Source organism: Talpa europaea (assembly GCF_964194135.1).
Source record: "Talpa europaea genome assembly, chromosome: 3".
Lineage (NCBI taxonomy): Eukaryota > Metazoa > Chordata > Mammalia > Eulipotyphla > Talpidae > Talpa > Talpa europaea.
Window position 1 is genome coordinate 106,345,368 of NC_140069.1, and position 13,192 is coordinate 106,358,559.

At 35.9% G+C, this 13,192-nt stretch overlaps 1 protein-coding gene across 1 annotated transcript in view; it reads left to right on the top strand.

Annotated features, from left to right (window-relative positions):
• Nucleotides 1-13,192, top strand: part of SEPTIN7 (septin 7) — a gene marked incomplete at both ends in the record, with an annotated part of 80,373 nt that overhangs the window by 34,672 nt on the left and 32,509 nt on the right. The window contains 1 exon segment of the mRNA XM_084229908.1: nucleotides 7,024-7,130. Coding sequence (XP_084086034.1) covers nucleotides 7,024-7,130 — 107 coding nt within the window.

Genomic DNA, 13,192 nt, shown 5'->3' on the forward strand with positions numbered 1-13,192 from the left:
AAATAAATAAATCTTTAAAAAACAATTTAGCTTATAATAGTTTTGGAAGACATTCTTATAACCATTAAAAACATAAAAGTAGTTAACCAACAACTATAAAATACAGGTGAAAATAAGATACCAATTCTTAGACATTAAATTGGCAGATTAGCCTAGGTTGAAACTCTTAATTTTCTGCAAAAGTGAGCTTTATGACCTTGGACAGATCATTTTGAATCTGAATTTCCTTATCACAACAAACATTTACCTAGTCTTTCTAATTTCCCTAGCCAGGCACTGCATTGAGATTTAAAAAAAAAAAAAAAAAGCCACACCTGTTACGAATCTGAGTGTGGATTGTGGTGGATAGAGACACTTAAGACAGAAAAACTGCACTGTTAACTACCCCTACCTTAGTCTGGACTTGAGATAATTGTGCAGGAGTATACCTTGTATATGAACTGTTTATAAAATAATGTGACTAGTAATCTGTAAACTAAAGATGTTAAAACATATCTAGGGCCTCCCATGGTGGCGCAGGCGGTTGTGAAGCTGAGCTGTCCGCAGCCTCTGCAGCCTGGGTTTTATCCCTGCCGACCCGGCAAGGGTCCCACATGGTGCGGCAGAACTCTCCTGTCGGGCCTGCTGCTCCCCTCAGCAGTGTATTTCGTCAGTCCGCCTGTTCTGTTCCCCGCTCTGTCTCTGGTGAATCTCTCACCCTCCCTCACATCTGGCCTGTACCCCGGTTCTTGTGTAAATGAATAAATCTTTAAAAATAAATAAATAAATAAAATGTATCTATTAGTACATTTTTATGACTTGGTTTTGAGATTCAAATACCAGGAATGAAGAAGATAGAAAGATCAGGGATGGTTATGAATATGATATTACAGCATGTGCATATGCAAATTTAAGTTCTTGATTAATCTTTACGTTGAACTATTTGATTGAATTCCTTTATGATTATAAACATTCTGGGCATACATGTTTTGTTTTGTTTTTTAAAGATTTATTTATTCATATATACAAGAACCGGGACACAGGTCAGATGCACGGGAGGTTGAGAGGATTCACCAGAGACAGAGCGGGGAACAGAACAGGCAGACTGAGTGAAATACACTATTGAAGGGAGCAGCGGGCGAGACAGGAGAGGTCTGCCACGCCATGTGGGATTCTTGCCCGGGCGGCTGGGATCGAACCCGCGCTGCAGAGGCTGCGGACAGCTTCACAGCACTGCGCTCAACCGCCTGCACCACCAGGGGAGGCCCCAGGGCAAACATGTTATCCTCTTTTCAGTTCAGTATAGGTTGCTGGGCAAAACTTTTCTGGTGAAAATCAGATTTAACTAATTTGAAAGAAGCTTGAGAATTTCTTTTCCCATTATAAACAAGTTTTAGCTGGTAGTTGGTGTTTTGTTGAAAACTGAGTTTTATATTCTGTGCATTTCTAAGAAAGATGAAATTTAAGTATTTTGCCCAAGTTACTTTTTTGACATTACTAGTTAGTTTTAAGGGTATGCGTGCTTTGTAGTTTATACAATATTAATACTGTCCCTTGCAAACATTTTGAGTATCTTATTTTCCCTTGAGTAATGTCAGGTACTTAGTATTAGTGATACACGGAACCTTAGAAATAGTTTTTATTAAAGACTGACAGTAAGATTTTAATTTTGAGTCTGAAATTATTCATTTAGGTTGGTGTTTGCTTTTGTTGTTGAATCATGTTTTAATAAAGTCAGAATTAATGTAATTTTATCGTTCACAGTAGTATTTCTTGGGTCAAACTATCATTATAGGTAATTTTGGTCTTAAAAAGAAACTTCATCAAATTTTAGCCATCTGAAAGTCCAAATAGGGCCTCCCCGGTGGCGCAGCGGTTGAGCGCCAGGTTGTGAAGCTGCCCGCAGCCTCTGCAGCGCCGGTTTGATCCCCGGCTGCTCCCCCCCCCACCACCACAGGAGGGTCCCACATGGTGCGCAGACCTCTCCTGCCGCCCGCTGCTCCCCTCAGCAGTGTACTTAGTCAGTCTGCCTGCTCTGCTCCCTGCTCTGGCTCTGGTGAATTCTCTCATCCTCCCGCGCTTCTGACTGTACCCAGTGCATGTATAAACAAAACAAATAAATAAATAAAACATGCCTCTATAAAAAAAAAACCTATTAAAAGTCCAAATAAGCAAAGAAATTAAGTGAACTACATTTAGATTAATGTAAGTCATTGTTTCTTTGACATCTTTAATCAAAATCTCCTGGACTCCCTCTTGGAGATACTCATTCCCGGCAATGTGGGACTCTGCATTTTGACAAGAACTTACTCTCTATTCTGAAGTTTAAGAACAATACTCTATGCTTTAATGTTCAGAGAAAGGAATCAATTATATGTTTTTTGAAATGTTGTTACATTTTTGTTAACATGCTTTGTGATATGACAAAGATAATTAAGATATATAGTTTTAAGATATTCTTCCTGTAAAATCTTTTTGTTACAAAATGGCTTCCTTTAAATGTTATAAAGAAACACAATACAGGATATTTTTAAGAAAAGAGAGATACCCCCATTGTATAAATATTTTTATTTTCTGTGTCCCATAAATAGCTATAATACCATATTCAATTTTACATACTTCCACTAGTGCCATGGCAAACATTTTCCTATGTGAAATGGGTTTTTTAAAACTAATTTTCAGTGATTAATATTATTTTCATGAGTATATCATAGTATATTTAGTCTATCTCCATTGTAATGCCTGAAGGGTTACCCCCAACTCCTCATTATTTAACTGTTAAAAGTAATATTGCAGTGCTTTTCTCTGTTTGATTCCCAGAAGTAGAAGACAGTGGTAAAAACTGTGAACTGAAAATGTTATATACCAGTTTGTACAGTTACCACAGATGTGTACATGCCCTATGTTTATCTCACCCTTGATATTGTTGAGTAGAAATCTACTTAAAATGCCAAATTAACTTAAATGATGTTGCTAAGTTAGTATTATAGGTTCCACATTTTAATTTGTATGCCTTTGATTACTGATTAAATTTTTTTTTAGCTTTTAACTAAGCAAGCCCACACCACTAATGACAACTTTTTTGTTGTTTTATGCATTTTGAATGTTATGACCGTATACTCATGTTTTTTGTTTTTTTAATCATGGGACAGATTCATAGCCACCACTATGATTCATATAACCCCTTGCTGCTCCTTAATGTTAAATTATAAATTTCCAGAACTTGTAAGGCTCTGTAAACCATCTAGTCCAAATAGTATGTCTACTTTGACTTTGAAAGCACCACCTTGTAGAATGTGCTCCCTGCTAGAGAATAAATTGATGCTTTGCTTTCTCTGTTCTATCCACTAGATAATTTGAGTAAAATAATCTCTTTCACATGGTCCTCCTGTTACCTCTTTTATTTACCCCTTAGTGTGGCGATTGGCCTTAAACTACCTTGGCCTCTAGTTTCATTGGGCCTTCTACTCTGATATTTCCACAAAATCTTTACTTTTTCTGATTCACACATTCTAAAACTAGCCCCATTTCACTCCACGTGAAAACCCTTATTTCCTCAGTGAATGTTGGTCACAACTAGAAATTAGAAAGTCTTTTTCCCCTCAAGCTATGAAAGACTAATAGGATTCGCAAGAATATTTTAAGAGGAAGTGTTAATTGAATAATCAGACTTTCAGACTATAATTTGAGAATTTAAAGGAAATATTGAGATAAACACTATTTGACTATTAATTTCAGCACTTTTTCACTTTAGAAGAAGAATTTACAGAAACTTGATGTACAATTTAGGAATGGTTGCAGACACTAGCCAAAATGAGGCAATACATTTTATTTTTTAATTTTTTTTCTAGAAAAGAAAACTACTGGATGGTCTCACTTATAGGAGGAATGTAGCGGATCCAAATAAGGGATCAGGGAAAAAAAAAGTAGCTATAATAAAGTAAGAATCAAAATCAATAGACAACTATAAACGAGAGACATTCTGCAAGTGGTGAGAAGGGAGTAGGATCAAAACAGGGGTGGAGGGCCTCCCTGGTGGCCCAGGCGGTTGAGCGCAGCACTGTAAAACTGTCTGCAGCCTCTGCAGCCTGGGTTTGATCCCGGCCATCCCGGGAGATACCCACATGGTGCAGCAGACCTCTCCTGTCTCACCCACTGCTCCCCTCAGCAATGTATTTCAGTTGATTTGCCTGTTCTGTTCCCCACTGTGTCTCTGGTGAATTCTCTCACTCTCCTGCACATCTGGCCTGTACCCCGGTCCTTGTACACATGAATAAATAAATCTTTTTTAAAAAAAAAAAAAAGTGGGTGGGAAGAGCACAAGGGACCGTGGTGATGATTCACGGGTGAATGGGCGGTGGGCATTTCATGGGGACTGTAACCGAGATAAAAATGCATACATTGTACAAAATATATAAAATAATAATTTAAAAAAGGAGACAATACATTTTAAACACAAAATTTGGTAATCCATTTTTGAATAATTAGTCATGAAAAAAATTTCAAGTAGGCTTTTTGGTTTTTCTTGTAACATGAGAATTAAAAACAAACAAAAAAAAATGTAGTTACCTACTTTAACTGGGCTTTTCTTTGCTAAAGCTAGAAATACAAACATCCTCTTTACAGCCTCCCAGCTTTACATAAATAGCAAGTGAAAGCTTTTTGACTTGGTGAATGAGGTAATTATTGAGTGGTTGGTTGGAATGTTTGCTATTAGCTGCACAGAATTATTACTTAACTACTTAGTCCTGGTGGTTAATTACTGTAATTACAATAAGTAAACCTTGTTTAGATAATTGCTGAACCTGTTTTGCTTGCATTTTAGGATTAGCATGTGTATCAGTTTGTAAGTCAAAGGACCTTATTAGATTTTGAGGAGGTTGAAATAGTGTTATAGCAAATCCCAGATTACATGTATGGAATACCTTGGAAACAAACTATAATCTATACTGTTGTCGATAGATTAAAATTTTGACTTATTAATGTGAACTGCTTTTATTAAAGTCCAGTACAATGCCATCTAGTCCCTTGGTAACTTTTTTATAACCTCTTATTTGATATTGTTGATCAGTTTTTCCCTGAAATTCTTTCTCATTTTTTGGGCTATTGCCTCCTGGTTTATCTGGTTGTTTAGGATCCTTTCCTATTGGTCATCTTTAAATGTTGGTGTAATATGGCATTTACCCTATCTCATTTTCTACTTATCTAGAGTTTCTTAATTTCATCTGCCTTTCAAATCATTTTGGGAAGAGTCTTCAAAATATATTTGGATATATTTTCAAAGCCTCATTGAAATGTGATCTTTCCAGGCTGGTGTGATTTCTCAGTTCTTCGAAATACTGATGCTCTTGGATATCTCTCTCATAATCCTGATCATATTCTGCATTGTATTAATGGTTATTTGTATTTCTTGCCTTTCCTACCATACTTAAGTTTTTGAGAGCAAGCACTGCACTTTATCTTTGCATTCCCATTAATTTTTTAGTACAAAATGATCATCTGCAGACTCTCAGATACTATTCTAATCCCTGAAAATCTAGCTATGAACAAAGTATGGTCCCTGCCATTTACTAATACCACTCAAGAATACTTTTTAAATTATGAAAATAATACAGGCTTAGTGAAGGAAATTTATAGCAGTCGGGGATGTGAAAATCTAGGGGAAAAAACTTAACTACAGCTCTCCTATTCCATAGTAGGCATTATTAACATTTTAATGGGTTGCTTTTCAGAATTTGTTTTTTTATCACAAAACTTTTATTTTGTCCTGTTTCCTCCTCCTCCCACACCCCTCACCAACACCATACAAAAGGAGAAAAATTTAAGTTATCAAATAAGGTATAAACTTAAGTTTGTTAGTATAGTGTTAATTTTTGAATATGATTATACTTTTACACTTAACATTCAAAAAAGTTTCATAAGTATCCAAATTTTCCACTGAAGCATCTAAGTGAAAATATTGTAGATGCTTCTGATTATGCCCATATGTTTGGGTTTTATTCTAGTCCCCCCACCCCTTTTTTGAAGGCATAAAGTTAAAGCAGAAGGAGGTAGGTATGGAGGACCTATAACTTATTTTCCTGAGACTTAGAAATTTCTGGAGTTTTTACATCTAGAAAAAAGTGCTATCCCCCCACTCAAAGGGAGTAGGCCATACTATCTGGAATAGATCTTACCATTCTTGAAAGCCAATATAAAAAGAATTCAGCCTAATATAGAAATAGTAAGGTTAATGCTGTGACATCAGCTATTTGGACTTAAGATGCCTATTAAACTAATTGAATTATTAATAACTGAATTCTTTAACCCTGTACCATATTAATTGATATAACTTGTAGTTTATTTTAATCTTGCATTATGTATACATTGGGACTGTTTGTAGTTTGGTTAAAAATAACTATATGTTAGGTATGGTATACTAGATTCAGCACGAAGAGTGAAAGAAGAGTACGTGATATTAGAAACTGTCTTAGCTTCCTCAAGCAGAGTACTGTAAAAAATAGTTACTTGTAATTTTTTTGTGTCTGGTTTATGAAATGGTACCCTTCTACTTAGAATGATTGGTGTATGGGTGAATAAATTGTTAGGTATTTTTGGGGGGGCTTAGCCTTATACTAAAATACATGATGATTAATATTTCTTTGTGTCAGTGAATTTCTACATTTTACAGCTGCATGATTTACTGCTTTGTCATTAATTATGTGTTATAAATGCTTATACTTATTTTACATTTTACTGAAACAGCAATATATAATCTAACTTTGGTCTTTCGTAATATATTACTATATTGTCAGATATATTACTTATAAAAAATGTAGAATTACAAAACTCAAAAAAGAACCCTTGCTAATAATGAGTCTAATTTATTAAGAGCATGAGGAACATGTTCTAACAGGGACAACTAAGTTTTAAAAGAACTGATTTCTTCATACTGTATTTCCTGTCACTTCCATGAAGCAGGTTTGATTATAGCATTGTTTGAATATTTAAGGTCAATAAAATGACTGAGTTTAACATATCTTTTCTGTCCTTATTTTCTTTCAGGTGAATCTGGACTGGGAAAGTCAACATTAATCAACTCATTATTCCTCACAGATTTGTATTCTCCAGAGTATCCAGGTCCTTCCCATAGAATAAAAAAGACTGTACAGGTATGTATATTAATATTGCTATTTGATAAGCTGGAGTAATGTTGACACATGTAAAACATATGCTCTAATTTATTGTATTTGCCTTGAAGTAGGCTTGAAATTTGACTTTAGCAAATATAAAGTGGTAAACATTTTTAATAAAATAAAAATAGAGAAATGTATAGATAAATTATCTTTATTAGAATTTTCTAAGTTTGTCCTCAGCAACTGTCCAGTGATTACACTATGATATAGTAAATAATACCCATAAAATTATGATGTCCATTATGGTAGCTACTAACACATATGTGACTGTTTAAGTTTGAGTGAAATTAGAAGAAAAAATTAAAAATTCACAGTCTTGGTTAAATATTACAAATGCTCCATTGCCACGTGTGGCAAGTCACTGTCATTTTGGTAGCACTGATGTATTTCTGCTATTGAAGAAAGTACTATTAGACATAGAGAAAACATGATTTGCAGAAAAGCCTTTATTATTTAAATATAGTGTTCTATATTAGTGGCATAATACCACATGATATTTGAATGTCAATAGCAGTTTGTTAAGCCTCCCAAACTTATGTTGGGGTCTAATTCAGTGCTTCTTGATATTTAAGGTGCATTCAAATCATCTAGGGATCTTGACAGATTTAGTTTTTGTTCTTTTAAGACCGATTCCACTTTTTTTTTTTAAGATTTATTTATTTATTTTATACAAGCACTGGGTACAGTCAGAAGTGCGGAAGGGTCAGAGAATTCACCAGAGCCATAGCGGGGAACAGAACAGGCAGACTGACGAAATACACTGCTGAGGGGAGCAGCAGGCACGGCAGGAGAGGTCTGTTGCACCATGTGGGACCCTGGCTGGCGGTTGGGGATCGAACCGGCGCTGCAGAGGCTGCAGGCAGCTTCGCAGCCCAGTGCTCAACCGCTGCGCCACTAGGGGAGGTCCCCGATTCCACATTTTTAACAAAATCCCAGATGATGCCATTGCTGCTGACTGACTCTTGGATAACCACACTTTATTTTATAAAATGCTGGATACACTCTAGATTTGCATTGTCCAATATAGTAGCCAGACATGGCTATTGAACTCTTAAAAATACATGGGTAGTCCAAATGGAGATGTTAACGCAGGTTTAAAATGTACCAAGGATTTTAAAGACTTACCATGTTTTTTAAAAAAAAGTGAAGTATCTCATTAATAAGTTTTTGTATTGATTACCTTTTATAGTGCTATTTTGGTGATACTTTAAATATTAATTTTACCTGTTTGTTACTACTTTTCAATGTGGCACTGAAAAATTTCAAATTTACTTACATGGCTTACATTGTTTTTTTCAGTCAGCACTGCTCTAAACTCTTTTTTTTTAAAAAAGATTTATTTATTTATTTATGCATACAAGAGCTGGGGTACAGGCCAGAGATGCAGGAGGTTAGAGGATTCACCAGAGACAGAGTGGGGAACAGAACAGGTAGATTGACTGAAGTACACTGCTGAGGGGAGCAGCGGACAAGTCAGGAGAGGTCTGCTGCGCCATGTGGGTTGCCTCCCTGGCTGGCTGGGGATTGAACTCATGCTGCAGAGGCTGCGGATAACCCCTTGCGCCAGTGCTGTCCTTAACCCCTTGCGCCACCAGAGGGGCCCAGCACTGCTCTAAACTCTTAATTGAAAAGAATTTTTCGTGGATTGATGCAGTAACACTTAGCACACACTCAGTGAATAGATGAGTTAGTAGTTCTCGCTAGAACAGATTTTATTGAGACAATGATGCTAGAGCTGCATTGAAAGGATTGGTACTAGGGCCTTCCCGATGGCGCAGCAGTTGAGCTTTGGGTTGCGAAGCTGCCCGCAGCCTCTGCAGCGCCAGTTTGATCCCCAGCCGCCGGCGAGGGTCCTACATGGCACGCAGACCTCTCCTGCCGTCCGCTGCTCCCCTCTTCAGTGTACTTCGGTCCTTCTGCCTGTTCTGTTTCCCGCTGTGGCTCTGGTGAATTCTCTCATTCTCTGTACCCAGTGCTTGTATAAGTAAATAAATCTTTAAAAAAAAAAAAAAAAAGAGACCTTCCGGTATTTTTCTTTTTCTTTTTGGCTTATTTCGCTGAGCATGATCCCTTCCAGCGCCATCCATGTTGCAGCAAATTGCATGTGTTTATCTTTTTTGAATGCTGAGTAATATTCCATGGTATATATGTACCACATCTTCTTGATCCAGTCATCTATTTTTGGGCATTTGGGTTGTTTCCAAAGCTTAGCTATTGTAAACAGTGCTGCTATAAACATAGGGGTGCAGGTGTTCTTTGGAATTGATGTTTCTGTGTCCTTTGGGTAAATACCTAGGAGTGGAATTGCTGGGTCATATGGAAGCTCTATGTTTAGTAGGTCCAGAAATCTCCACACAGCTTTCCACAGTGGTTGGACCAGTTTGCACTCCCACCAACAGTGCAGAAGAGTTCCTTTTTCTCCACACCCTCGCCAACATTTGTTGTTGCTAGTTTTTTTAATATGTGCCATTCTCACTGGTGTAAGATGGTATCTCATACCGGAAGGTCTCACTCATAGCAGGAATCTAGAAAACTTAAATAAGGGACCAGGAAAATGAATAACTATAAGAAAGTGAAAATCAAAATCAACAAAAAACTATGAACCAGAGACACTTTTAGGGGGGCGGGGGCGGGAGGGGAGGGATTGGGGTCAGAATGGGGGGCTGCAATTGTATGGGGAATATAACAATAAAATTTATAAAAAAAAAAAAAATAAAAAATAAAAAATAAAAAAAAAAAAAAGAAAATGTAATGGTTTTCAGAATCTTTTTTTCAAAGCTAATTTCAATTATCACAGGACCATGGCCCCTGATTTGAATGAATATGCGGGTTATATGATCCTAAGACAGTCATATGCTGCTATCAGCTGGAAAGTTGTTACAGTGAAAACTGGAAAAATCTTGAGATTTTTCACAAACTAAGAAAACTGCTAAAAAGAGATTATCAAAATATCACTATAAAATATGTTTTACTATGAATAAATGTTTAGCACTTTTAGTATGAATGAACTTGAAATAGGACTGAATATCTTCACAGAATGAGATAATATAAATATGAACAATGACAGCCCCACGTCTACCATGTCAACTGTAAACTCCCCTTCAGGTAATCTGCAGGCAGCTGTTGCTGTGGTTAACTTCTTCTGTAGACCTCCACTGTGTAGAAAAATTCAAATAATATAATAATGATAATAATAGGACAAATATTTATAGAACATCTATCATATGCAGATACCCTATTAGAAATGTTGATGCATACTGTTTAAATAATATATTAATTATATTTTGAACTATCAAAAAAAAAAAAGAGTATAAAAAAAAAATAAAGGATTGGTACTAATTATACCAGTGCACAAGATGGAAGGATCATTTGAAAATTCTGGACAGAAATTCATTTATATCAAACTGCAACATGAAGTTTAGTCATTAGATCGCTTAAGTCATTTTATGACTTACATATTTTATCCATATCTAATTATCATCACTGATTCTCTAAACTATAAGACTGAATATTTTTCCTTTTTACTATACTAATTTTTTTACAGCTTATATTTTATAATTAAAAATACCTTTCAATAAAGAATTATAATAGGAAAGAATAAAGTAGCTACAGAGTCATAGTAAGAATTGGTTCTAGATGTTTAATAAAACCTATTTCTATAAAGTCCTAATTCCAAAAATAAATTTGTCAAACAAATTTACCTAGTATTGATAGACCATCTTGGTTTGCCTACCCCCTAAACCTCCCTGCACGTTTTCCTATCTAAATGGCACTCAGTTACTCAGAAACTTGGAGCTATACTTAAATACTTTATCTCTTACGCCACATGTAGTACACCAACAAATTCCATTAGCTCTACTTTCACAATGTTATCTAGAATCTACCACTTGCCTAGTACCACTCATATCTAGGTCATCATCTTTCTTCATCCTGGATTATAGTAGCCTCCTCATTAGACTCCTTGATTTGATCACTACCTCTTGGCCACCATCTCTCTCATTTTGAAAACTAAGCAAATATAAGTCTGTGAGTAAGATCATGTTGCACCTCTGTTCAAAACTTTTCAGTGGCTTCCCATTTCAAAACAATTTAAAAATTGTGAGAAGTAGTGTATTAGTTTAGTTGGGATATTTTAAATTTTAAGTGTATTTTGGGGGTTTGTTGCTCTTTTCTTGGTCTGTAAAGTCCTATAAATAAGTAAATTAAGTGGAGTGATTTTAAATAATTTTTAAATTTAGTAATCAATTTTGAAATTTAGTTGATTATTTTCATTTTGTCTTGAGCAGCATTTTATTAAATTTAATTTTATTTACTATATAGATTGTATACTGAAAGGACACAGATTCAACTTTAGAGTGTGATGAATTTTTACATGTGTATTCACAGATTTTGATAAAGTACATTTCCAGCAACCCAGAAGGCTCCTTATGCCTTCTTAATTTTGCTATCCTTGAATTTCATTTGGATACGCTCTTGTGTCTGATTTCTTTCACTAAGGATTGCCTGTGGTATTTGTATATGTTGTATAGTTGCAGTTCCTTTTCATTGCTGTCATTTTTCCACTGTATGATATAGTCATGTATTTAGTAACAATGGGGATATGTTCTGAGAAATGTGTTATTAGGCAATATATATTTTTTGTCATTGTGTGAACTTCATAGCGTATAATTACATAAGCTTAGATGATTTAACCTGTTACACACCTAGACTACAGGGTGTAGCCTATTGGGACCACCATCCTATAGGCAATATTTCATGCTTTCAGTTTATTTTCTTTGATTTTTTTTTTTATGATGTTGAACATATATTCATTAACTGTTCAGATTTCATTAAAATGTTTTTTTCCTTGTTAATGTTTCCTATTTTTTCCTGTTAATTTGGAGGATTTCCTTATGTAGGTAATGGTTCCTTACATTTCAGATATTGCAGATGTCTTCTTCCAGGCTATTCTTTGTTAAAGATGTGAGAGGTTCTCAATTTGTTATAATTCTTTTTACATTGGCCTATTTGCAAAATGATCCTATCTAAATTCATTTTACCTTTTACATTTCAAAAGTGTCTTCTTCCATTGTGAATGTCTTTTGACTCTCCATGCCTTAAGAGCAAAGGAATAATTTATGTCCTAGAGTCATAACTCCTTAGTAAGATTTTTTTAAGCCAAAGAAGGATCTTTGTACCACTGTTAATCCTTCCTTTTTAAGCCAAAAGTAATACCTATAACTTCTGAGACCTGATTGACCCTGTGAGTCCCACAGAATTTCTTTCTTCATATTTCCATGTTACTTTTAAGTCTTACACTATAAAGGGAACAGTGAGGAACAACCTAAATCTAAACTCTTTTCTGCATTTACCCACTAGATAACATAACACATTATGGGCAGAACTAGAGTTATTCAGTGTAGTACAGAGTTGAATGTAATTATCTTTAATATTTGACTGGCTCTTCAGGAGGCTCAGTAATGAAGCAGATGATCTGCTCTTGAATGCTCACAAATTTTCTCCATGGAAAGTGGTTAGAAGTGTTGCACCTCAGCCCAGACATTTTAGACCAGGAAAAGTACACTCCAGAGTTTCAAAAGGCAAATTTCTGCAATTTCCCTAAACTGAAAGCTTTCTTGAATACTTCCAACTGTTAAAAAAGAAGAAAAGAATGAGCCTCCCCTGGTGGTGCAGCGGTTGAGCGCTGGGCTGCGAAGTTGTCCGCAGCTCTGCAGCACCGGTTCCATCCCCGGCCACAGGTGAGGGTCCCACATGGTGTGCAGACCTCTCCTGCCGCGCCTGCTGCTCCCCTCAGCAGTGTCCTCCGTCTGTCTGCCTGTTCTGCTACCCGCTCTGGCTCTGGTGAGTTCTCTCACCCTCCCGCGCTTGTAACTGTACCCAGTGCTTGTATAAATAAATAAATTAAAAGAAAAGAAAATTCTTCTCCTGTGATGTGACCAGGGGGGAGTGAAAACATCACAGTATCATAATCTCCATTAGCATTATTTATTTACAAAAGACTTACGTCTTAATGAAGAAATTGCTTTCTATTCATAGTC